This window comes from Papio anubis, chromosome 1 (assembly GCF_008728515.1).
Source record: "Papio anubis isolate 15944 chromosome 1, Panubis1.0, whole genome shotgun sequence".
Classification (NCBI taxonomy): Eukaryota; Metazoa; Chordata; class Mammalia; order Primates; family Cercopithecidae; genus Papio; species Papio anubis.
In genome coordinates, this window is record NC_044976.1 from 168,821,862 (window position 1) to 168,846,264 (window position 24,403).

Consider the following 24,403-nt stretch of genomic DNA (forward strand, 5'->3'; position numbering starts at 1 on the left):
TACAGCTTTCAAAGTACTTTCACAAAAAAACTGGCTGTCATGACTATCCTTTGAAGCAAATACAGTAAATATTCTTCTCATTTTATTAGGTAAGAAATAAAGCCCCAGTAAAGAAGCTAAAAAGTTTGCCTACTATTCATCTGTTTGTTATTCACTGACAGTCAAGATAGAACTAAAGTCTCCTAGACACTCCTATTAGTTCCCAGATCTTTTAAGTTTCATATCATTAAATAATTTAAGCATTATTTTAAAAATAAGTTTAAAAAAATTTTTATGTCTTTTTTTCATTTTATCTAAGCATTATCTACTTCCTAAAAAATCCATTAATATTTAATCTTTTGTTGTAAAAATTAAAATTTCTATTCTGCTTGTTCTCTAGACATACTTTTTCAATACACTTAACACTTTGGCTTTACACCATTATCTTTAAATATAAAATAAAAAATGTGACAAGCTGAAAGGACAGAAAAAAGTGAAAACGTAATTCTTAATCATTATTTAACTTATAGTTTTGTTCTACAGTAAACATGTTTTTAGAGTGGCAAAATTGTCTTAGGTGTTCTCACCATGCACATTGCTGCAGCAACTGTACTAGCGTTGAGTATACTACCCAAAACTCTTTGGTTCATAGAAGCACTGACATCAACAGCTAGTAAGAAACGTTTTCCAGTTGGTTCAACTGTCTACAGAGAAAACAAAACAATCATCAAAAGCATAATAGAAATTATGAGTAGATTAAATTTCTAAATCATACTTACTTATCATCTTACATTAAAAAGACTATAATAAAAGGCCTTCAGATTTTTGATATACCAATTGACAACTATTTAAAAATGCTCATCTGGCATAGCAGCTATGATTGAAAATTAAAAAATAAATAAAAATGCTTAGCTTTTACAGGCAAAACAAACGAAGTAAGAACCTATTCAATAATTTTAGTTAAGTTACCATCCTATTTTTAAAATCTTTCCTCATTGAAGTAAAATCAGAGTTTTTTAGTAAGAAATTTTTATTGTGGTAAAATGTAACATAAATTTGACCTTTTAAACCATTTTTAGATGTATAATTCAGTGGCATTAAGCACATTCACAATGTTGTATAACTATCACCTCTATCAATTTCTAGAACTTTTTCATCATCCCAAATAGAACTTGTACCAATTAGGTAATAACCCCCCAGTGCCATGTCTCTCCCTAGCCCCTGACAACTTCTATTCCACATTCTGTCTCTAAAAATTTGCCTACTGTAGATACCTCATATAATGCAATCATACAATACTTGTCCTTGTTTGTCTGGCTTATTTTACTTAGTGTAATCTTTTCAAGATTTATCCATGGTGTAGCATGTATCAAATGTATTTCTTTTCTAAGGCTGAATAATATTCCATTATATATACCACATTTTGCTTATCCATCTGCTGATGAACGTTTGGGTTGTTCATCAAAATCAGCTGTATTTCTATATACTAGCAATAAACAAAAAAGAAAATTAAGAAAACATTTGTTCACAATAGCATCAAAAATAAAAGACAAGAATACATTTAACTATTGGCTATTGTGAATAATGCTACTGTGAATATTGGTAAACAAATATCTGTTTAATACCTGTTTTCAATTCTTTTGGGTATATACCTAGAAATGGAATTGCTGGATGGTATGGTAATTCTACGTTTAACCTTTTGAGAACTGCCAAATTGTTTTCCACAGGGGCTACACCATTTTACATTCCCACCATACACTAAGGTTCCAATTTCTCCACATCTTCCCCAGTTCTTGTTTTCTGCTTTTTTGATATTAGCTATCCAACTAGATGTGAAGTGGTATCACACTGTCATCTTGATTTGCATTTCTCTGATTATTAATTATGTTGTGTATTTTTCATGTTTTTTTTTTTTTTTTTTTTTTTTTTTTGTAGAGATGGGGTGTCACCATGTTGGCCGGGCTGGTCTCGAACTCCTGACCTCAGGTGATCAACCCATCTTGGCCTCCCAAAGTGCTGGGATTATAGGGCACCTGGCTCTTTTCATGTTCTTATTACTCATTTGTATATCATTAGAAAAATGTCTATTCAAGTACTTTGCCCATTTTTAAACTAGGTTGTTTGTACTTTTGCTGAACTTGTAGTTTTCAGTATTCTGGATATTAGGCACTTATCGGATATATGGTCTGCAAATATTTTCTCCCATTGTGTAGATTATCTTTTAGCTTTCTTGATAGTATCCTTTAATACACAAAATTTTTAAGTTTGATGAAGTTCAATTTATTTTTTCTTCTGCTGCCTGTGTTTTTGGTGTTTTCTAGTTTTAGCTCTTAAATTTAGGTCACTGATCCACTTTGAACTAATTCTTGTATTTGGTGTAAGATAATGGTCCAACTTCATTCTTTTGTATGTGAATATGCAGTTTTCCCAACACCATTTGTTGAAGATTGTCCTTTCCCCAGTGAATCATCTTGACATCCTCATCAAAAGTCAACTGACATCCTGGTGCAGTGGCTCACGCCTGTAATTCTAGCAGTTTGGGAGGCCAAGGTGGGTGGATCACTTGAGGCAAGGAGGTCAAGACGAGCCTGGCTAACAGTGAAACCCCATCCCTACTAAAAATGGAATAAATTAGCTGAGTGTGATGGTGCATGCCTGTAATCCCAGCTACTTGGGAGGCTGAGGCATGAGAATCACTTGAACCCAGGAGGCGGAGGTTGCAGTGAGCTGATATTGCACCACCGCACTTCAAACTGGGTGGCACAGTGAGACTCTGTCTCAAAACAAACAAAAAAAAACAGTCAACTGAACATATACGCAAGGTTTTAACTCTGGACTCTATTTCATTGGTCTATATGTTTATTCTTTTGCCAGTGCCACACTGTTTCGATAACTGCAGGTTTGTGGTAACTGAGTTACTGAAGAGTCCTCCAGACTTTGTTCTTTTTTTAAAGATTGTTTTGGCTATTTGGGGTCACTTGAAATTTCTTAGGAATTTTAGAATGGGTTTTTCTATTTCTGTAAAACATGCCATTGGGATTTTGAAAGGGATTGCATTAAATCTGTAGATTGGCTGCTTTGGATATATTGTCATCTTAACAATATTAAGTCTTCCAATCTGCAAACACAGATGTGTTTCTATTTATTCATGACTTAATTTCTTTTAGCAGTGTTTTGTAGTTCTCACTGTGTAAGTCTTGCAGCTTCTTAAATTTACTCTTGTCTTTTATTTTTCTATGATATTGTAAATGGAAATGTTTTCTTAATTTCTTTTTTGGATTGTTCATTGCTAGTATATAGAAATACAACTGATTTTTTATGTGTTGGTTTTATACCCTGTAACTTTGTTGAATTCATTTTTTAACTTTAGAGTTTTTGGTGGATTCTTTAGCATTTTCTAAATATGAGATTATGGCATCTGAGGATAATTTTACTTCTTTATTTCCAATTGAGATGTCTTTCATTATTTCATTTTCTTGCCTTATTACTAGAACTTCCAATACTATGTGGAATTAAAGTGGAAAAACTGGGCATCCTTGTCTTTTTCTTGATTTTAGGGGAAAACATTACAATCACTCACCATTATGACATTAGCTATGGGGTTTAAACATTTTTGTTTTTTAAATCTCTGGCCTTTATCATGTTGAGGGAGTTAATTTCAGGTTTATATAGTGGTTTTCTTTTTATCACGAAGGAATGTTGAAATTTGTGAAATGCTTTTTCTGCATCAATAAGATGATCATGTGGTTTTTATCACTTCATTCTACTAATGTGATGTATTACATTGATTGGCTGTCATATGTTGCACTATCCTTGTATGCCACGGATAAATATCACTTGGTTATGGTGTGTAATCCTTTTATTTTGCTGCTGAATTTGGTTGCTAGTATTTTGTTATACAGCAAGACGTTTTAGCTTCTGTCTTTGATGTGAGATTTCCATTACTAAAAACCTCATTTTTTATCAAGACTGATGAGATGTATCTACCTTAATGGGGAAAACAGAGGACCAAGTCAAAGGACCTGATAGGAAGGCAAATTTCTAAAGTTAGTGACACGGGTTGGATTTGTGTCTCCACACAAATCTTATGTTCACTGTAATCCCCAGTGTTGAAGGTGAGACCTGGGGGGAGGTGATTGGATCATGGGGGCAGTCTAATAGCTTAGCACCATATCCCCCTCCTGCCATGATTGTTGATATGGTTTGGCTGTGTCCCCACCCAAATATCATCTTGAATTGTAGTTCCTATAATCCCTACGTGTTCAAGGGTGGGATCAGGTAGAGATAATTGAATCATAGGGGTGATTTCCCCTATACTGTTCTTGTGATAGTGAATGAGTTCAGACGAGATCTGAAGGAGCTTCCCCCACTTTTGCTCATCACTTCTTCCTGCCGCCATGTGAAGAAGGACGTGTTTGCTTCCCCTTCTGCCATGATTTTAAGTTTCCCAAGGCATCCTCAGAAGCAAGGCAGTAGCCACTGTGCTTCCTATACAACCTGTGGAATCATGAGCCAATTAAACCTCTCTTGTTTATAAACTACTCAGTCTCAGGTACTTCTTTATAGCACTGCAAGAACAAACTAATACAGTTAGTAATTTAAAAGCTACCAAAATGATCTTAGAATAATTAGTTGCTACCCAAAGGTAAAGAGAAATACTTTACTCATAAACTTACATGATATTAATTATATACCCACCTCATATGAACTAAAGAAAAACAAATGAATACCTAATTAAAAAATGATTAAACTATTAATACTACCTTTAAAATGTATTATTACAAAAGATATTAAGTCTTGAGTCATTTGTTTTAAAACAAAAATCATATCACTACCTTAAATGTTTTATAAAAAGCAACATCCAATGCTTTCAAAATTTCTTCATCAGGGCGCCACTTCAGTTTTCCTCTCAGCCCATGACCTGTCTTGTAAGTTTCTAATGCGATCAAAATATGAAATGGATGTATACGAGCCTAGAAACAAAACAAAGTATAAGGAAAATTTTAGCAAAAAATAGTGATTATGTATACTCCTTAGATTTTTGTGTTATTGTAGCTAATAACTACATTTCATACAGCAAAGAGAAAAATGAAAATGTATTAAACTTACACTTAAGAGCCATAATGCAATTTGGTATAATGAACATCTCAAAATACCTTAAAAATGCACTGACTGCATTTCTAAAATTTAGGAGCCACTTTTTCAGTTAGTAGTAGCTAACAAAGAACACTGATAATGCTTACCTTTTTTAATAGTTTTTCATTACACAGTTTTTCACATACTAAAGATACTTCTGAATTTCCTGGTTCAAGTACTGAATTAGCAGTCATCTTTCCTAGATTCCTTAGTAACGCAGTAAGAGGCATTTCTTGTAACAAAGCCTTCCATACCTATTGCAATAACATAGGTAGAAATACCAGGAATTAAGGGAAAATAAATCAGTATAACACACCTATATCAATAAATATTCATAATATAGTCTCAGGCTTTCATTTGGGGTTCAGAGTACTTTCAGAATGAAAATGTCTAAGTCAAAGGCTTATCAAATAAGCTAAGTTTTTTTTTTTTTACTAGAAAAAGGAAGTGAAGTATATTTTGTGAAGGAAATGCGTAGATGATTTTTTTTTTAATTAGCAAGGCAGTAGATTTTCTGGAGTGAAACTTAACACAAATGCCACCTACATCATGTTGAACATCATGGTAGGTGTTTTAAATAGACATTAATTTCAAGATACATTTTAAATAATTTTTCTTTTTAGAAGTATAAATATATAGCTACCCCAAGTTTATCCTTTTAGCACCTACAGTAAATTACTCATGTTTAATCACATGCTGTAACATATAATTCACTCACCTCTTTCGACTTTAAGTGATTTGTTAAAAGATGTTCTCTAACTAATCTATGTTCTTCTATTAGATGAATGACTTCTAGCTCATCTCTTGTGCGCTTCACTTTCTCTACAGCCTCCAGATACTTTAATAATTTTTCAGTCTCCACAGAGAGTGCTTTTTCTTTATACAATTCATGAACTTCTTTCCAGCCTTTTGTAATATATTTGGTCACAATTGCAAGTCCTTTAACAAGATAAAGAATTGAAAAAGCATGCAGGATTACCAAGTAAAAAAATAGAACATGTTTCCTCAAAATGCATTATATGAACAACACACAAGAGTTAATGCCCTTACACTGGGATGCTGCTTTCCATGATATAACAATTAAGCAAATGGGGTGAATTAATTTTCTTATTCAGTTATTACTATTTAAATATGAGACTCTGGAGTAAAAAAATCTGTATCCTGAGTAGTTTTATTACAGAGGCTTTTCTTTCTTTTCAAAGACACCAGCATTAGAAAGTTTCAGGTCCATAATCTCAGAACAACTCACAAGAGTACAGATATATCTCAATTAATATTGTATTATATTGTATTATATTAATTATATTCATTTGTCTCTCTTTGCTGTTAAATAAAATATGTATATTTACAAACAGCAGAAATAAATAGAAGTGGACAGGTAGGTAGGTTCTTTTACACTGTGTTTTAATAGCTGAGAAGTATTACTGGTCCAAAGAAAAAAAAAGAAGAAGAAGAAAACAGTAACTTGTTGATTCCCTCCATAATTTCTTCCAATAGAAGAAAGAGAAAAGAGCCTTGGATCGGGAGTGAGAAAATCTGGGTTCTAGGTTCTAGCCTATACTCTGCCAATAAATGGTGGTCTTTCTAGGTCTTAGTTTCACCACTTCTGTAACACAGCAGGGATTGGATTACAACATTAAAATGTCTATGAGGGAAGGGCAAATAAAATAAAGAAATAAAACCACCACGGTGAGGCCGGGCGCCATGGCTCACACCTGTAATCCTAGTACTTTGGGAGGTCAAGGTGTGTGAATCACCTGAGGTCAGGGGTTTGAGAACAGACTGCCCAACATGGCGAAACTCTGTCTCTACTAAAATTAAAAAATTAGCTGGGTGTGGTGGCGCATGCCTGTAATACCAGCTACTCAGGAGGCTGAGGCAGGAGAATCACTTGAACCCAGGAGGCAGAGGTTGCAGTGTGCCAAGATCACGCCACTGTACTTCAGCCCGGGCAACAGAGTAAGACTCTGTCTCAAAAAAACAAAACACCACCACGGTGATGTAATAGACAGTTGTGAGGGTGTGGTGACTGAACAGAGTGTGCCCTGACAAGTGGTGTAGCCATGTATCGACTTCGTGCTGCCAAAATAAAAAAAAATTACTTTCAAGAGAAGCCAGAATACGAGTTTTTATGTCTTCTGATTTTTAAAGATGATGACAAAGAATTCATTTTTACCCTAAAATATTGTATAGGCCATATGAAACACATCTCTATGCCAATTGAGCCTATTGTGTTATTTTTGAATTCTAAATAACTTGATCAAAAGTTAACACTAACATGCAGGAACTTCTCAAGTATTGTGACTCTTGCTATCTTCCAGATTTTGGTACAAAATCATCTTAAATGAGTAAATGTTTCATGTGAGTATATCTTCTATTTTGTTTTTCCAATGAAAATAAAAATTCCTTAAAGCAGCTTTATCCTACCCAGTTCTGTAATTGTGCTGGCCACACAGTGGGTGCACAATAAAAATACCATACCTGATTACTTGAATCACATTTTCACTTGTTTTATCGGTTATAAATACACATTACAGTTAAGATATTAAAATACTATTAATTCTGTTGCTTACAGTTTTTCCAAATTTTTAAACTTCAAAATGCTAGGGATTCTCCATGTCCAATGTGATATTACTATTACTAACATGGTTTCAATTATGAGTTCTGCCCTCAACAGTTTCAAATTAAAGAATCCTATGTGTGGAAGTAAGTTTAGGGAACATGTACTAATTCCTCATTATATAGACCAAAAAAACAAAGCACAGAATAATTATTTTCACAAGTTCAGAAACTGGTCCAATCAGACTAGTAATGGGCGGTCTTTCTCTTAGTCTATAGTACTTGCTCCACACTTCCAAGACACATCTCAACAAACAAATAAATAAAGCTGGATGCCTAAGTCCTTCTTACGTTGGATCAAATATTTGGATAAAAAATTTAAATATAAAAAATAATGTTTCTTAACCATGAAAATGTTAGGAAAAAACCACAGAGAAGTATTTTAGGTTGGAAAAGGCCCTTCTAATCTTAACACAAAACATAAACCTATGAAGACACTGATAAGTTTGACTACATTAAAATTCCAAACTTTAGTGTGCCAGAAATGTCCCCCAACTAAAAAAAAAAAAAAAGACAAAGGAAAAAAAAGAAGAAAAAATGCATGCACTGTACATAATAATCAACTCCTGTAATATGAACCCCAAGTTCTTAGAACAGTGTCTATCCATAGTAGGTGCTCAATAAATATTTGCTGAGGGCCAGGCACGGTGGTTCATGCCTGTAATCCCAGCACTTTGGGAGGCCAAGGCAGGCGGATCAACTGAGGTCAGGAGTTTGAGACCAGCATTACCAACATGGTGAAATCCTGTCTCTACTAAAAATACAAAATGTATATAATAAATATTTTTAGATATAAAAATACGAAAAATATATATATACCTATATATAGGTATATATACACATACATATATATACCTATATATACACACACATATGTATACATATATATAGGTGTGTATATATAAATATATGTGTGTGTGTATATATAAAAATAAGCACATGAAAAGATGAGCTTCTGCCCAAAAATGTAAATTCAAAGAATCTTTCATGATTCTACTGAAATAGATTAAAAAATAATGACAACAGTCAGTGTTCAAATGTGGGTACACTGATCCTTCACATACTGTTTGTGGATTTAACCATTATGAAAGTATGTACTCTATGCAAGAGTTTGCACTGTAGTATTTTTGTAACAGTATCAAAAAACCAGAAACAACTGTTGTCAATAACGGTATAAAAAAACCAGAAAAAATTCTTGTCAATAAGAGACTAGCTAATAAATTACAGTCATACAATGGTATACATGCAACTATTTCAACTGACCTAAAAAAAAAAACAGCAATAGCAATAGCAATAATATACTTTTTACTGAAACATAGAAGGCATGTAACAAAATTTAGTGAAACACAGTAATACATGTTTAGGAAAAATCTGGAGCAAATTACAACATATCATATACAGCAAGAGTCCTCAACTCCAAGGCCATACACAGATACCAGTCCATGGCCTGTTAGGAACTGGGTCGCACAGCAGGAGGTGAGCGGCAGGCAAGTGAGCTCCACCTCCTGTCAGACAGGTAGCTGGGCATTAGTCTCATAGGAGCGCGAACCCTACTGTGATCTGTGCATGTGAGGAATCTAGGTTGCGCTCTCCTTATGAGAATCTAATGCCTGATGATCTGAGGTGGAACAGTTTCATTCTGAAACCACCCTGCCCTCCCCACTGTCTGGAAAAACTGTCTTCCACAAAACCAGTCCCTAATGCCAAAAAGGTTGGGGACTGCTGATATGCAGTTATTTCTTTTGAAGAGTACGACTGCGTCATATTTTTCCGTATTATTCAACTATTTTAAAACATGTAATCTAATAAAATCAAAATAAAATGCTTGTACATATAAATACTTGCAATTTATTGTTCACATTTCATTTGAAAAATTCCACTTATAATTAAAATAAGTTAGGAATTACTGAAGAGATTCTGTACATAAAGATATGTGTGGAAGGGAGAAAGAACCAAAGTATACTTCTACTATATGTTAGGTGCTGGGACATTTAGTCTCAATAATTGTAAGCTTATTCTCCTTACCCTCCTTTTTAGATGAAGGTACAGAAACTCAGCTTGTTACTTGGCTTAAGGCCACAGAACTGAAACGTGAACCCACCCTTCTGAGTGGCTGTCTTTTCAAGTTTCACTTCTGGTGCAAAAAAAAAAAAAAAAAATGTCAAATTTTGTACATGTTGATTTTTGTGGAACTTCACACTTCAAATTACTCCTGCCCAAGAGTTTTTCTTATTTCTTTCCTTAAAAGGACTAGTAATTATTATGGAGTCAACTAACTTTTCAAAAGTCTCTTTCCATAGATACAGAAACACTGCCCCAAGTTATCAGGTCCCCTGACTGACTGACTGAAAACAATTAACTTCCTGAATTGTTAAGTTCAGCACTGTATAAGGTATATCCCTTTAGGTTCCAAGGAACACATGTCCTAGGAAGATGGGGAGGAAAAAAAAAGAATGGGCTAGAGAAGTGGGTACAGCATGGCCATCTGCCACCTACTGGCAAGGAGCTGTTTTGCTTATTGCAACTTTTTTTTTTTTTTTTTTTTACTTTTCTACTTAGCATTTCATTGGTTACAGAGCAGTTTTCTATACATGATCTTATGGAATAGTTGTGTACAGTTTACCTAAGTTTTACAAACGATTATACTGAGACCAAATTTGAATATCTGCTGAGTAACTGGCAAAGCTGGAACTCAAAAGCAGTTCCTTCTAATGATCGTACCCATATCCAAGGATTATTGCAACTTTTAATCTGTCCATGCTACTTACGCAGTCCATAATCACTTGGGTGAGCATTCCAGTTAGGACGGAATGCTCTTTAAGATTCAGATTATTAATCTATAAACCCGTCATTTGATTCTTGATTATTAATGTCTGGATTGCCTGTGGTAGGTGTGTAATCCCAGGAAGGCCATTAAACATATTTGAATTAATGCATGTTTTGAGAAAGAAAGGCTATTTCTAGAAAATATTACACACTTGTCTTATGTTAAATAAAAATTTGCTATTTATTGGATATCCCTTATCCACCCTTGTTCCCAATGAAGATCTTATGCTTACCTTCACTGGAAGGTTTAAGATGTGACAATCTTAATAGATCTTTGTGAGACCAGCCATTTCTCTGTTTATATTTTGTAACTGCCAGAGCAAGGGCCATGCCACCTTTCTCGTTGTACCAGTCCGCGATAGCCTTCCGGAGGGCACGACCCCACATGCCACATTTCATGCTTTCCTTCAGATCTTTCTTAAACTGGATAAAAGTAAAGAGATGGGTAGGAATGCGGCAAACTTCAGAAACAGCTTTAAATGCTGCTTGTTTTGTGCTTATGTCGGAGCACTGGGAACAAATGGCAAGTGCAAAGAGCATAGGCTCTTGCTTTGTGGTTCTGCCTTCTTGACTAAATAACTTTATTTCTTGTATCACTTCACATCCTCTGCCATCTTCAATCAATCTAATTAAAGCTTCAGCATTTTCAAGGCCCAACTTCTGTTCTTTGATATAATAAGTCCCACCTTCAGAACCGAAACATAAGAACCGGTGTAGTCGATTCATGTCAGTGACTTGCCATACATATCCATCCTGAGAATTGGCTATCTGCTTCTCATTCAATGGCTGCATTTGGTTTACGGATTCCTCCATTTTTTTGTCTTTAGGAAACCTATCAAAAAGGCAAAATGTTATTACAACTAGATGGGCACAATAAAATTAAGAAAGGAAAACAAAATGTAGGTTTACTGAAATGTTATTAACTCTTTTAACAACATCTTTTAAGTTCGATAGTTTTTCCCTTAGTACAAAATCAATATAAATGTCCTGAAGAAAAATCAGGAAAGGCAGAAAATGAAAGAAAAAAACCATATCTGAATATTTTGAAATGACTACTTGTAATATCTTAAGTTTTTTGTTTTTGTTTTTTTCGTTTTTTTCTTGAGACAGAGTCTCGCTCTGTCACCCAGGCTGGAGTGCAGTGGCCGGATCTCAGCTCACTGCAAGCTCCGCCTCCTGGGTTCACGCCATTCTCCTGCCTCAGCCTCCCGAGTAGCTGGGACTACAGGCGCCCGCCACCTCGCCCGGCTAGTTTTTTGTATTTTTTTTAGTAGAGACGCGGTTTCACCGTGTTAGCCAGGATGGTCTCGATCTCCTGACCTCGTGATCCGCCCGTCTCGGCCTCCCAAAGTGCTGGGATTACAGGCGTGAGCCACCGTGCCCGGCCGGTATCTTAAGTTTTTAAAATGTTTTTGTTTTATATTCCTATTTTTATAACCTAAAGAAACTGAAAGCCCTTCACAGCAAACAAACAAGATTATAGCCACAGTGGTGTGATAATCAGAAGCAACTGAGGAGTCACCTTTTTGAGATACAGTGTGCTGCTTCAGAGATTAAGCAGGCAGGTCAGTATGGCGTCTTGAGGCCCACACAGAGAATAAAAGAAGGGAGGGCAGCAATAGTAGTGGGTACTAAGAAAGATCGTACTCCTTGAAGGATTGTGTAAACATTTTTGGTTGCCGATCTAACATTCATTCTTCCCCCTTCTCTCTTCTCTTATTGGCCTCATATCCTTCAAAGGAGGCTAGGCCTTTCCCTAGCCCCAAGGGATAGATCTTTATTGCTCTAAGCCAGTGGTTCTCAAACTCAGTGTACATCAAAATTACTAGAAGTTCTAACTGAAACACAGATTGCTGGGTCAGCCCCACCAGGCACTGCCCTGAGTTTCTTTCATAATTTAGTAGGTCTCCAGTGAGGCCTAAGCATGTATACTTATCACAAGTCTCAGGTGATGCTGCTGCTGCTGCTCGACCCAGGCCCAATAATCATGGTGCTCTCCTTGCCGCATGACTGGTATAGGGAGTTGGGCATGTGTCATGACTCTGGCCAGTACGACATGGTAAATCAGCTGAGAACACTTTTGAGGTTTTCTTCATTCTCAAAAGGGGGCTCAGGCTCTTAAAAAGAAATGTTCCCTTTTCTGCCTTCTGAAATTTTCATTTGCAAGTCATGCCTGGAGTGGTAACAACCATCTTGAGACCTTGAGATAAGCCAGCTTAAAATGGCACACCAATATATAAAGATGGCAGAATAGAAAAAAACAGAAAGTACCTAGGTCCTTGATATTGGGTTACTTGAAACTGCCCTGCTTATACATTTCCTATTATGTCATAAATGTATCTTACTGTTTAAGCCATTTTTAGGTTTATTGTTTTATGTCATCTGTAACTACCCTCACTCTACTCCTTCCATTAGCTCTAAAACTCCTAGAACTAGCTATCTGGAAACAATATCCCTCTTTATCCTTCTAGTGGAGGACCAACAATTGTCACTTCATCATCAGTCCACCACTATTCTTAGTACAGTATCACTGTTTATGGAGGTCCTTCAATCTGTCATGTTATTTCGGTGCACTGGGCTTCTGTCCATGGCAAACAAAACAGCACAACCAACAAAAACTTCAACCAGCATTTACTGAATAGATACTATGTGTGAGACATGAAGGCAATTTCTCTGCCATTAAAGAAACTGAAAAAAAAATTGTTCTCCTGATCGCAGGGAAATACACTCATTTGTGGAGACAGAATCACAATGCAAACTGTAATTAAGTGCTGTAGTAGAAAAGTATTATGAGTGAGCAAGGGAGTATAAAATAATACTGTCTAAATAATCCAGAAAGATTTGAGCAGAGAAGGCAAACTAAAAAACTGATAAAGTTTAGGGAAGGCGCTCCAGGAAGAGGTTTCTGAAATCCTGATCTGTCTTTATATTCTAGAAAAGAAACTGTCTAAGCATCCTGTAGAGCCATACAGACATGTTGACAGATATGGCCATAACTTAAAGAGGAACACAAGGTAATTAAGAAGTTTTGTTTTGAAGACCATCCTTACTTGAACATGTTTATATATTACGAGGAAGGCTAAGGGTAACATCTTGGTGAATATTAACAACTAAGAGCTAATGAGAGAAGGGCTTTTTAAAGAGAGACAGAAAAGGAGGTGCACAGAGTTGAAGAAAACTAATGGACCACGAGGAAGAGAACTTCAAGGAGTGAATGGTTGGTAATTTCAAATGGTCAGAGGAAAAGTAAATAAAAGGCTAGAAAATGATCATTGGATTTAGCAAGTAGGAGTGACTAGTGAGAGTAACTGCAGTAGAGTGGTACAAGAAGTAGCTTGATTACAGTGAGATCACGAAGATATGCAGTGAGGAAACTTCACAGCTAGACTACTCTTTGTAGACACAAAAACTATGAATGAAAGTAAGAGAGAGGATGGGACTTAGAGGAAAAATCTTTTTACCTTTTTCAATGGGAAGATGCTAAGATTGAAAGATTCAATTTGGAGAGGTGAAGATACAGTAGGGAAGGGGGATAACTGAAGGAATTAGATTCCTGAAAGAAATGAGACAGAATGAGCTTAGAGCATCCAGGTTGAGACTGGCCTACTAACAGCAAAAGAGATACTTCCTTTATCTTTTAAGGGTGAAGAGTATACGTAAAGAGAGATTTGAGGGAGTGAGGGATAAGGAAATTGAAGACATTCCCCTCTGACAGGAGATGTAGAATGCCAAATGGTATGTGGAGAAATTTGGTAGAGATGGGAGGAATGAAAGACTGGGTCTCAGAGAGGGGAACACATAGTGGTGTAGGGGGATAAGTGCATGGAAGAATGGAGAACCTCACATTGTGAATGTGACTGTGACTGAGGGGTACAGTGATCTGAATTGTGTTGGGAATATTAGTGTCAATATTCCAAATAAGATTCTAGTACAAATTTGCTTATGTTAGTGGAAGCCTGGGTCTCAGGTGGTATCAGAGATGTAATGATCATATTAGTCATTAGGGACAAATTTATAGTTACTGAATACAGCACAGGCTGGAACTCCTGGTGTAGTGGATGCCTCTTCTTCTATTTATTATTATCCTCTTTTCAATTTGGCTTTTATCTCTACCTTTCGATCCAAAACACTTTAAGAAGACTAACATGCTTCACAAAGACTGATACCTTAATTGCCAATTCCAGTAGAAAATGCTATGTTTTTCTGATCTTCATATTGCATAGACTCTGCTAGTCTCTCCCTTAGCTTTCATAAAAACAGTCTCTGGTGGCACTTCAACCTGTCTACTTCTGCTTATTAGTTATATTTGTTAGATGAGTAACACTGAAATGACATCTAATATCAGATAATTCTACTACACCTGCTTTCCTGCACCAAGGACCAACTGGTGGGATTTAAAAGGTCCCAAACCAAACCTCAAAATTCCCTTCCCCTTCAAATTCTTTTCTTTGTATTATTCATTGTGACCACATGTAGCTACATTATTGGTTCCCTTGAGAGTAGAAACCAAATCTTATCATTTTTGTCACCTCTTTTGTATTGCTTTTATGTAATTAGTAATACATACTTAAAGCCAAATATCATTAAAGTTGACTTTCTGAATCATTTCCCAAATAATCATGTACAATTGGTTTCTCTTTCCCATAACACATTTTGAGAATAAAAGCCTCAGTATGTGTAATTCAATATATAATACAAGTCTTTAAGATAAACTCTGTAATCAGAATGATAAATGTACTATATGCAGGTAGTGAAGAATATAATCAAGAAAAAACAAAGTTTTAAAGAAAAGTAGTGAATGCTGAGTAAAAATGTCATCTAAGAACAATATTTCCATTTTTCTAATATATTTAATACTAGGTATTCAAGTACTTTTCTAGAGCAAGCAGCAAAATGAACTTCTAAATCTACAAAGGATGTCTAAGAGGTAATCTCTAAGTGTAATCCTTATAATCCCTATTAGAAGAAATCAAGTTATTTATTCACAGACTCTTCCTTTTGCATATTATGATATAAATGACAACCCTGAGGACATACCCTTTCAGTTTTTCTGCAGCAGAAAATGCTTAGCTTTTCCTATGCTTCTGCGACTGTACTTTCCAGAGTGCAACATAAAACAGTGGAACAGATAACATTATTAGCAGCCAGGACACCTTTCTACTTTATTGTATAAATTTACCAGGGTCATATTCATATTTTAAAAGACAGAAAAGAGAGTAACATGTCCCAAGCTACTCTCCTTCTTGTCACTGAGTGTGATACACAAATAAACTCAAAATTTGGCAAAGTGATATGATACTGTGGCATCTTATAAGAGAGAGTATCTGGTCTTTGTACATAATACCCAGCAGAAAGTTTCAAAAACCCTTGGTATTTCCTGAGAAACAGGAGTGTCTTTGTTACATTAATGAGGCAACATGGGCCCCTAGGTAGCTTAAGGATGGGGGCTAGTCACTAGAAAGACCAATCATATGTTTAGAGGAATAAACTGGTCAGGCCAACCTTCTAGGAAAGGAAGAGGACTTGAGATCGAGTTCAGTCACGCAGCTAATGATTTAATCAATCATGCCCATGTGACGAAACCTCATAAAAACTCTGTTCATCAATACTCAGTGGAGCATCCTTGGTGAACAAAAACTGATGTGCTGGAAAGTGATGTGCCCACATTTCACAAGGATGGCATGGAAGTTCTGCATCCTTTCCTTGCCCTAAACCTTGCCATATGTGTCTACTTCCTGTTTGGCTGTTCCTGAGTTGTATCCCTTATAATAAAACTGTAATTGCAAGTAAAGCACTTTCAGTGAGTTATGTGACTCATTCTAGCGAATTATCAGCCTTGAGGGGATTATGGGGAGTCTTGAAATTGTAATCCACAGGGCAGAAGTGTGAGTAGCCTGGGGACCCCATTTACAGCTGGCATCCAAATTAACGGCATTCTTAGTGGGGACCTTGTCCTTTAATTTGTGGGATCTGATGCCAACCCTGGGTAGCTAGTGTCAGAACTAAACGGAAGTGGGGGGCACCCAGCTGGTGTTACAGAATTAGTGTTGGAATGTAGACACCAAAGGCAAAAGTGACAAAATAAAAAAATAAACTGGACTTTATCAAAATGTAAAACTTGTATTTCCAAGAACACCATCAAGAAAGTGAAAAGACAATCCAAGAATAGAGAAAATATTTGCAAATCATACATACGATAAGGGACTTGTATCTAGAATATACTAAGAACACTTACAACTTAGTAAAATGATAAATAACCCAAGTAAAAATAGGCAAAAGATGTGAATATTACTCCAAAGACATACAAATGGGTAAAGAATCTGAAAAGGTGTTTTTCCAAAGAAGATTATCCAATGGCCAGTAAACACATAAAAACACGATAAACATCATTAGTTATCAGGGAAATGCAAATCAAAACCACAATAAGATACCACTTCACAACCACTAGGATGGCTATAATCAAAACATTAATAATAAGTGTTGGTGAGGATTCAGAGAAAATGAAACGCTCATATACTGCTGGTGGGAATGTAAAATAACACAGCCACTTTGGGAAACAGTCTGGCAGTTTCTCAAAAGGTTAAATATAGTTAGCATATGACCCAGGAATTCCACCACACACCTAAGAAAAAGGAATACATGTATCTATACCAAAAGTTGTACACAGATGTTTTTATCAACATTATTCATAACAGTCAAAAAGTAGAAGCAACCCAAATGTCCATCGACTGATGAAGGGATGAAAAAATATGGTACATCCACACAATGGACTATTATTAGATAATAAAAAGGGATGAAGTACTGATACATGACACAATGTAAACAAACGTTGAAAACATTATGTCAGGTGAAAGAAGGCAGTCACGAGAGGCCACATATTGTATTACAATTCCATTTATATGAATTTTCCAGAGTAGGTAAATTCATAGAAATAAAAAGTACATTAGTCTAAGGTTGTCAGAGGCCACGGGGAAGGAACACTGGGAAGTGACTGCTAATGGGTAGATTTCTTTTTGGGTGATGAAAATGTTCTGAAATTAGTGGTGATGACTGCACAACTCTGTGAATATACTAGAAACCAATGCACTGGATACTTTAAAATGGTAAACTACATGATATGTGAATTATATTCTAAAAATCTATTACTAAAAACACAAAAACTGGCCAGGTGAAATATATTTGGAAAGTTATTTAAGTAAACAAGCACTTAAATAACCCTGCTATTATCTGTATCATAATGGAGAGCACCAATACAATTGATTACATGAACATTATATTTAGCCTTACAATTTTTATATTTGACTTTTAAAAGCAATTTGAGATACACACAGACATACACAGCAACTTAATTTCTTCTTTCTCCAACTGCCATCATCTCCTGCCTCAAAGCTTAAGCTCCATTATCAGTGGTTTAGAAGGCAATTGGGCAGTGAGTGAGGTCAGAACCTAGTCATCAGTTAATCCATTCCTGGATAATCAAGTGTTGTAAATCCAGATTAACAACAAAAAAAATATAGTTAATTCTTTGGATGGGCCTGACCTATCTATCTAGTGCTCTTAAAACACACCATACAACTAATGTATTAAATCTCTATAAATTAAATTCTTGAGAAGTTAAATATTACAATGCCATAATATTAAAAGCATGGCCACATTTTTCTTTTTTGTTTTTTTGAGACAGAGTCTCACTCTGTCGCCCAGGCTGATGTGCAGTGGCGCAATCTTGGCTTACTGTAACCGCCGCCCTACAAGTTCAAGCGATTCTCCTGCCTCAGCCTCCCAATAGCTGGGATTACAGGCACCTGCCACGGTGCCCGGCTAATTTTTTGTATGTTTAGTAGAGACGGGGTTTCACCATGTTGGCCAGGCTGGTCTTGAACTCCTGACCTCGTGATCCACCTGCCTGGGCCTCCCAAAGTGCTGGGATTACAGGTGTGAGCCACCGCGCCCTGCCAAGCATGGCCACATTTTAAATTGGTTGTGGATATTTTATGCATTGTTCATTTCTCTACTTTTAAAATTTAATTTAGAATGCAAAATCAGGAAATGCTAATAACACATTAGATAATAGCACTTGTTTCACAATCATCAGAGCTACAGCATGTACAGTATCTTCTATCAGTACTAATATGTTATTTCCAAGGAATCCTACATTTTTCTTGAATTTACACATCTCAACATCTTTCCAAAGTCTCTTGATAATTTGAAAATGCTGCCTTTCATCTCAAGAAGTCAAAGACATTTGCAGATTATTCCTTTTTAAATTAAGTCAAAGATTTGTCAATCTATGAGAGTGCACGACAAATGTAAAGAAACAATACTACAAAAATGGGCCCATGATAGAGGTTTGCTTACCCATGATACAGGTATTTGAATCCACTGATCAATGTGATGCTATAAAAACTGATGAGGAAGGAACTGTGGCAAAAATGACAGCATGCTAGTCTGAGGGGAGCTGCCAACCGGTTGCCACGTGGTATGGAACTAGTAGTTGCCAGATCTCATTTTTCTCAAAGATCCAGAAATCTGGCTTTTTATGGAAACTCTCAGGATCAAATGTTAACATAATGAAAGACATTTTAACCCCCTCCTCTGCTTACTTCTAGATTGTGCCAAAGGCTAAATTTTCAGTTTGGTCTACAATAGGTACCATGTTAATTAAGTTGGGTATCAAATAAATTTTAGTTTTGATGCATTCTGCACAGAAAACAGTTTCAAGTTCATAGCAATATTACAGATTTAAAAAAATACCACAAACTACTTCGGGCTCTGATGCCAATCATTCTGGACTCTTGTGCCTCTTAAACCTTTCCAATTAAGTATCTCAAGGAAATACACTGAACAGAATCCCCCCACTCTCCAAGTTGAGGGCAGAGTTTTCGGAGACAGACTTCAAGAAAGTTACAAAAAAAATTTTTTTAAACAAACACTTCATACAAATTTTGGCTTCTACCCCATAACGTACTCAGGCTTCTTTTAATACAAAAGCTGCTCTGTTGCTTCCCTCATAAAATTTACCATGTTTATTTCGAGGCTTCACCTAATCCGTAGCACAAGGCTCCCTAACTCCAGGGCACAGGTCACCTATTTGAGAAGGAAGGAGTCAGAGTTTTATCCACTAAAACTTTTTTGTTTTTTCCTTGGAAGCCAAGGGTCTTTCTTGGAATATGCAGCTTTTAAGGAATATGCAACTTAAAGCCTTTAACAAATACACTCTTAAAAACTTCAATCTTAACACTACAGTATTCTGGGAGAGCCTGTTGAATGAGGGCAATTTAGTAAATATCGGGTTTTAACTCATCATCCAGTTTTAGAACCATTCCAAATGTTTTTAGATTAATACACGACATTTGTTTTCAACCTAATTTTCCCTTGACGCATCGCGTCCCCTTCCACCAGTCTAGCAGCCCCATGGACTGTAGGACAGACCTTTCTCCTCTCCCTCGTTATTCCCTCTATGATAAATTCGCCTTGTCTTCCCACAAAGATCCTTCTTCCAAAACCCAAATCCCGGGCGACGCCTCTCCGCGCAGAAGCCGCGGGAGGAGGAGAAAGAGGAGGAGTAAAGCAGGCCCTCTCGACGTCGGCCTGCGGGGAGCGATGCCGACAAGCAGGAGCGGTCCCGGCTTCGGAAAGGGCCCACCCTCAGGAATGGTCCGGGCAGGCCTAGCGAGGATGTCCCTACCGCGATGCTGGTTCCGTTTCCCAGGGTGGGCAGGCGCGGAAGCGAGGCGGCGAAGAGCGATAGTTTCGCGGCGTTTGCCCAGCCTCAGCCCCTGGGATGCGGGTGAGAGACATGGAGGACTGGTCAGACTTTGCGCGTCCCTGGGGCCGCTCACACAGCACAAAAGGCTCCCAGCCGGCTTCCCGCAATGTCCTCACCTGTGCCTGGCAGCCGACCCCCACCTGGACCCGCAGCGCCGCCAGGAGAAGTCCTGCGCAGCGCTGGGAAACGACAAGAGACGGCAGACCGATAGGCAGCGACAGCGACAGCAACAGCCCCACTGCCGCGGGGGAATTCCAGGTTCGGTTCCCGGGAACGAGTCCCGCCCCTCTTCTTTTGCCCCGCCTCCGCCCCACTGGGGCGAGGATCCCGGATGTTACCTCCTTCGGCGCTCTGAATCTCCGCCCTTTCTTCTCAGGCCCCAGCCCTTCCGAATCCGCTACGGGTGCTGCAAGGCCTGGGAAGAGTTTCGATGTCTCTAGGGTGGCTAGAGCGTCCTTGCGCGCTCCGTCGCGCTGCAGGTGACGGCGCCCGGAGGCTGTCGGGAAGTAGGCGGGGTGACGTGTGGTGGACGAGCTCGGCGGCGGGTTTGCTGAGATCTGTGGCTGGCGGCAGCTGGTGCGGGGGGCGGCCGAGAGCGAGAGGTGGATCGGGGCGGTGTGTGGCCGGGGCCATGACGGGCAATGCCGGGGAGTGGTGCCTCATGGAAAGCGACCCCGGGGTCTTCACCGAGCTCATTAAAGGATTCGGTGAGAACCTAGGGGACCGTCCTGGGCCTGGGGTCACGGGAGGAGGCCCAAGCTGGGCATGGAGTGGTTCCCTGCGGCCACCGCCGCCCCGCATCTGGAGAGGTGACTTCAGGAACCTGGAGTCCGGGTGGGGGAAATGTAGGTTTTCTGCTCTCGAGACAGTCGCGTTTCCACAGTAATTTGAAGAGCCACACCACGAGGGCAAGGATCGTGTCTGTCTTGTGCCTGCTATATCCTCGGGACCTGGCACCCAAATCCTGTAATTGACTTGAGGACCCTCGCTCCCCAAGCTCTTAAAGCACATACTGTCCTTTCCACTGCCCCTTCTCTGCGGCGCGCACCTTATCCCGGGCTGGTGTGGTCAAGTGCATTGCTCAGGCCATTAGTCCTGCAGGAGCCACCCTAGGGTGTGCCTTCTCAAGGGTGAGGTGTCTGCGGCCTAAGCCGCCCAGGAACTCGAGATTCTGGTTACTCAAAGCAGAACGCCCTGAATGTGTGAATAGCTCTTCGGGACGTCCACACACGCCGACTGCGTGGGCCTGAAAGGCCACTTCACTGGTTCCGCTCTCTGCTCATTTCTGTCTTCCGGTGAAGTGAGTTTTCTTGAGCTAGTGTTCTAGACTAGAGGCCACATGCTTTCCTCACAGTTTCTCTCTGGCTGTGTTTAGTGCCTTCCGTCCTAAATAATCAGCACATTTGACTTTTTATCCTTCCCTGTTTATCTTTAGTCTCTTCTTTGGACAGTACGTTTTTATCTGTTACATTTCCCAAGTATTATTGATTCTACGATGTTAAAACTTTCACGCGGGATAACAAACGTTGATGGAGATACTGCCTATTGTACATAGCTTAATATTTGGAATGTCATTTATCAAGCATATGTTGTTCATCTGTATCTCAGGCACAGTGGTAAGGATTGGGAAATTTTCTTTTCTTTTCTTTTCTTTTTTTTTGAGACAGAGTCTCGCTCTGTCGCCCAGGCTGGAGTGCAGTGGTGCGATCTTGGCTCACTGCAAACTCCATCTCTCCGGGTCAAGCGATTTTTCTACCTCAGCCTCCCGAGTAGCTGGGATTACAGGCACGCGCCACCAGGCCGGGTAATTTTTTTCTATTTTTAGTAGAGACAGGGTTTCAGCATGCTGGCCACGCTGGTCTCGACCTCCTGACCTCGTGATCCACCCGACTCGGCCTCCCAAAGTGTTGAGATTACAGGCGTGAGCCTCTGCGCCCAGCCAAGGATTGGAAAATTTCCATGTGAATAAACCATAACTGCTGTTTTGAAGAATTGGTAGACTATAATATGGTGTGTTAATTGCTGTATTAGAGTATGTACAAAATGTTATAAGTACACAGGTCGTGGAGGAGCACAGGCAGAAGGAAAAACATAAACAGTAGTGATGTTAAAGTATATGGCTTAGCGAACAGCTAGCAAAGTGACTAGAACGTAATGTAACAGACTGGAGGAATATTTATTTGCATCTGAAACTAAAAAGATAAACCGAGGCCAGATTGTATCCCATGTTGTATAGTTTGAATTACCCTGTAGTGACTGGGGATTTACCTATCAAATATATTTTAATGCTGAAATGACATTCATAATTAAGGTTTATTGTGCTTGTAAGTGTGCAGGACAGGTTGGAATAAAGTGAGGGAAGCTAGACATCTCTTAAAATGGTTGGAGTCCGAGATGACTGGCTAAACTAGTGGGTTAGGAAGGAGGAGTTAGATTCCATAAGTTTACTATATTTAAATCAGCAGTTGCATGTGGAAATGTCTGCTCTTTATTCCTTTGGGAGCAGAAATACATCCATAACATGCTAAATTAAAAAAGGAGTTCTCAGGGCTGCCAACCTTACAGTAGAGGTTGAGTGGTAGTATATTACTCCTACATGAGAGAAAAAAAAAATCAAAAGGACTGCTTACTAGACGTTGGGGGAAAAAAGAGGCAAAAATAACTCCCTGGTTTCTAGCCTGGGTGGCTGGTGAAATGCAATTACAAGTGAAAAGCAGGCTTGATGGACAAGAAAATGGATTCAGATTTGGACAGACACTGAGTTTGACATGTCTGCAGATTTAGCCATATATTTCACCCTCAAAACCTTAACAATATGTTATAGTTAACTTTCAGAAATGTTGTACTAGGTAAGTTTGTTTACTTCTTCAATTTCATATGTGCAGAAAAATTGGAGATCATGTATGAAAGAATGATATATAAAATCTTCTGTACATGCATATATGAAAAAGCAGTAACTATTAATAAATTGGCTTCATTACCAGAAGAACGTGCAAAAAGTTAAATGATGGTAGTTTTATGTCACCATCGGATGCTTCAAAGAGAAAATCAATTTATTCCAATTATTTCCATCATTTTCATTTTTTTCACTCAATTTATACGTTTTAAAAAGCTTTTGGCTGTTGATTCTTTCAAAAATGAAATATCTGTATTGTGAATGCTGTCATAAATTCATTTCAAAAGTTCCATCATTGAAAGGGAAATGAATTGTAGATGCAGTAAGTATGTAAATACAGAGTTTGGTGGAATGTAGTATCTTTAAATTAAGAAACTGGCGGAGCAGAACTGTACTTTTAATTGGTATGGTCCATACATAATAACAAATGTGTACCAAAACAAACCGTGATGGTCTATTAATAAAAACAGAAGTTATAAACATTTGGTTACAGTCAAGATAGAGTAATGGGGACTGGATTCATTTTTCTTACAACAAACCAATGACCCCAGCTTTCATTTTATTATAAGAAAGTAGAAGACGAGAGCACACTAAACCTAAAGTAAGAAGATGACAGGAAATAATAAAGATCGGAGTTGAAATTAGTGGAACAGAAAAGAGAAAAAAAATGGAGAAAATACATGAAACTAAGAGCTGTTTTTTGGGGAAGATCAATAGAATTGCTGTAGCCAGACTGATCAGAAAAAAGAAATGTTCCTGTATTTCAGTGTAGGAATGAGAGAGGTGACAGCACTACAGATGCTACAGATACTAAAAATAATATTATGAACAATTTTATGCCAATAAATTTGACAATTTAGATGAAATGTACAAATTCCTTTAAAGACACAAATTACCAGTGTTCACTTAAGAAATAGATAACCAGTATATGCCCTGTATTTATTAAAGAAATGGAAATTGTAGTTTAAAATTTTCCCACAAAGAAATTCTAGCCAAGGTGGATTCACTGGTAAATTCTATCAAATATTTAATAATATAAATAATACCAATTCTACACAAACTCTTCCAAACTAATTGGAGAGAAAGGAATGCTTCCCAATTCATTTTCTGAGGACCAGCATTATCCTGACACCAAACCAGACAAAGATATTACTAGAAAAGAAAATTACAGACCTATATCC

The 24,403-nt window shown here is 37.8% G+C and overlaps 2 protein-coding genes, 1 long non-coding RNA gene and 1 other non-coding gene across 29 annotated transcripts in view; 3 read left to right on the forward strand and 1 right to left on the reverse strand.

Moving 5' to 3' along the window:
- Positions 1 to 20,752, reverse strand: part of RO60 (Ro60, Y RNA binding protein) — a 26,435-nt gene extending 5,683 nt beyond the window's left edge. The window contains exons 1-7 of one of the 4 annotated variants that reach the window (XM_017951131.3): positions 20,443 to 20,558; positions 19,990 to 20,336; positions 10,794 to 11,392; positions 5,834 to 6,054; positions 5,223 to 5,369; positions 4,815 to 4,952; positions 567 to 683 (exon numbers count right to left, since the gene is read on the reverse strand). In XM_017951131.3, coding sequence (XP_017806620.1) covers positions 567 to 683; positions 4,815 to 4,952; positions 5,223 to 5,369; positions 5,834 to 6,054; positions 10,794 to 11,373 — 1,203 coding nt within the window. In that variant the 5' untranslated portion in view covers positions 11,374 to 11,392; positions 19,990 to 20,336; positions 20,443 to 20,558. Of the gene's footprint in view, positions 1 to 566; positions 684 to 4,814; positions 4,953 to 5,222; positions 5,370 to 5,833; positions 6,055 to 10,793; positions 11,393 to 18,915; positions 20,337 to 20,442 lie in introns of those variants that run through there. The other 3 variants (XM_009191200.4, XM_003893372.4, XM_031657468.1) reach the window with 3 other exon arrangements.
- On the forward strand, positions 13,467 to 16,382 carry LOC116271049. Its single transcript, XR_004179416.1, has 3 exons — positions 13,467 to 13,574; positions 15,421 to 15,487; positions 16,174 to 16,382. It is a non-coding gene; the product is annotated as an uncharacterized LOC116271049 (long non-coding RNA).
- UCHL5 (ubiquitin C-terminal hydrolase L5) overlaps positions 20,129 to 24,403 on the forward strand; it is a 53,110-nt gene continuing 48,835 nt past the window's right edge. For 10 of the 23 annotated variants that reach the window (XM_021929196.2, XM_021929190.2, XM_021929202.2 and 7 more), the window contains exon 1: positions 20,129 to 20,584. In XM_021929196.2, the coding sequence (XP_021784888.2) occupies positions 20,161 to 20,584 (424 nt within the window). In that variant the 5' untranslated portion in view covers positions 20,129 to 20,160. Of the gene's footprint in view, positions 20,585 to 20,690; positions 21,034 to 24,403 lie in introns of those variants that run through there. The other 13 variants (XR_001896684.1, XR_002518144.1, XM_009191144.1 and 10 more) reach the window with 4 other exon arrangements.
- On the forward strand, positions 22,792 to 22,926 carry LOC116272580. The gene has a single exon (XR_004181229.1). It is a non-coding gene; the product is annotated as a small nucleolar RNA U109 (small nucleolar RNA).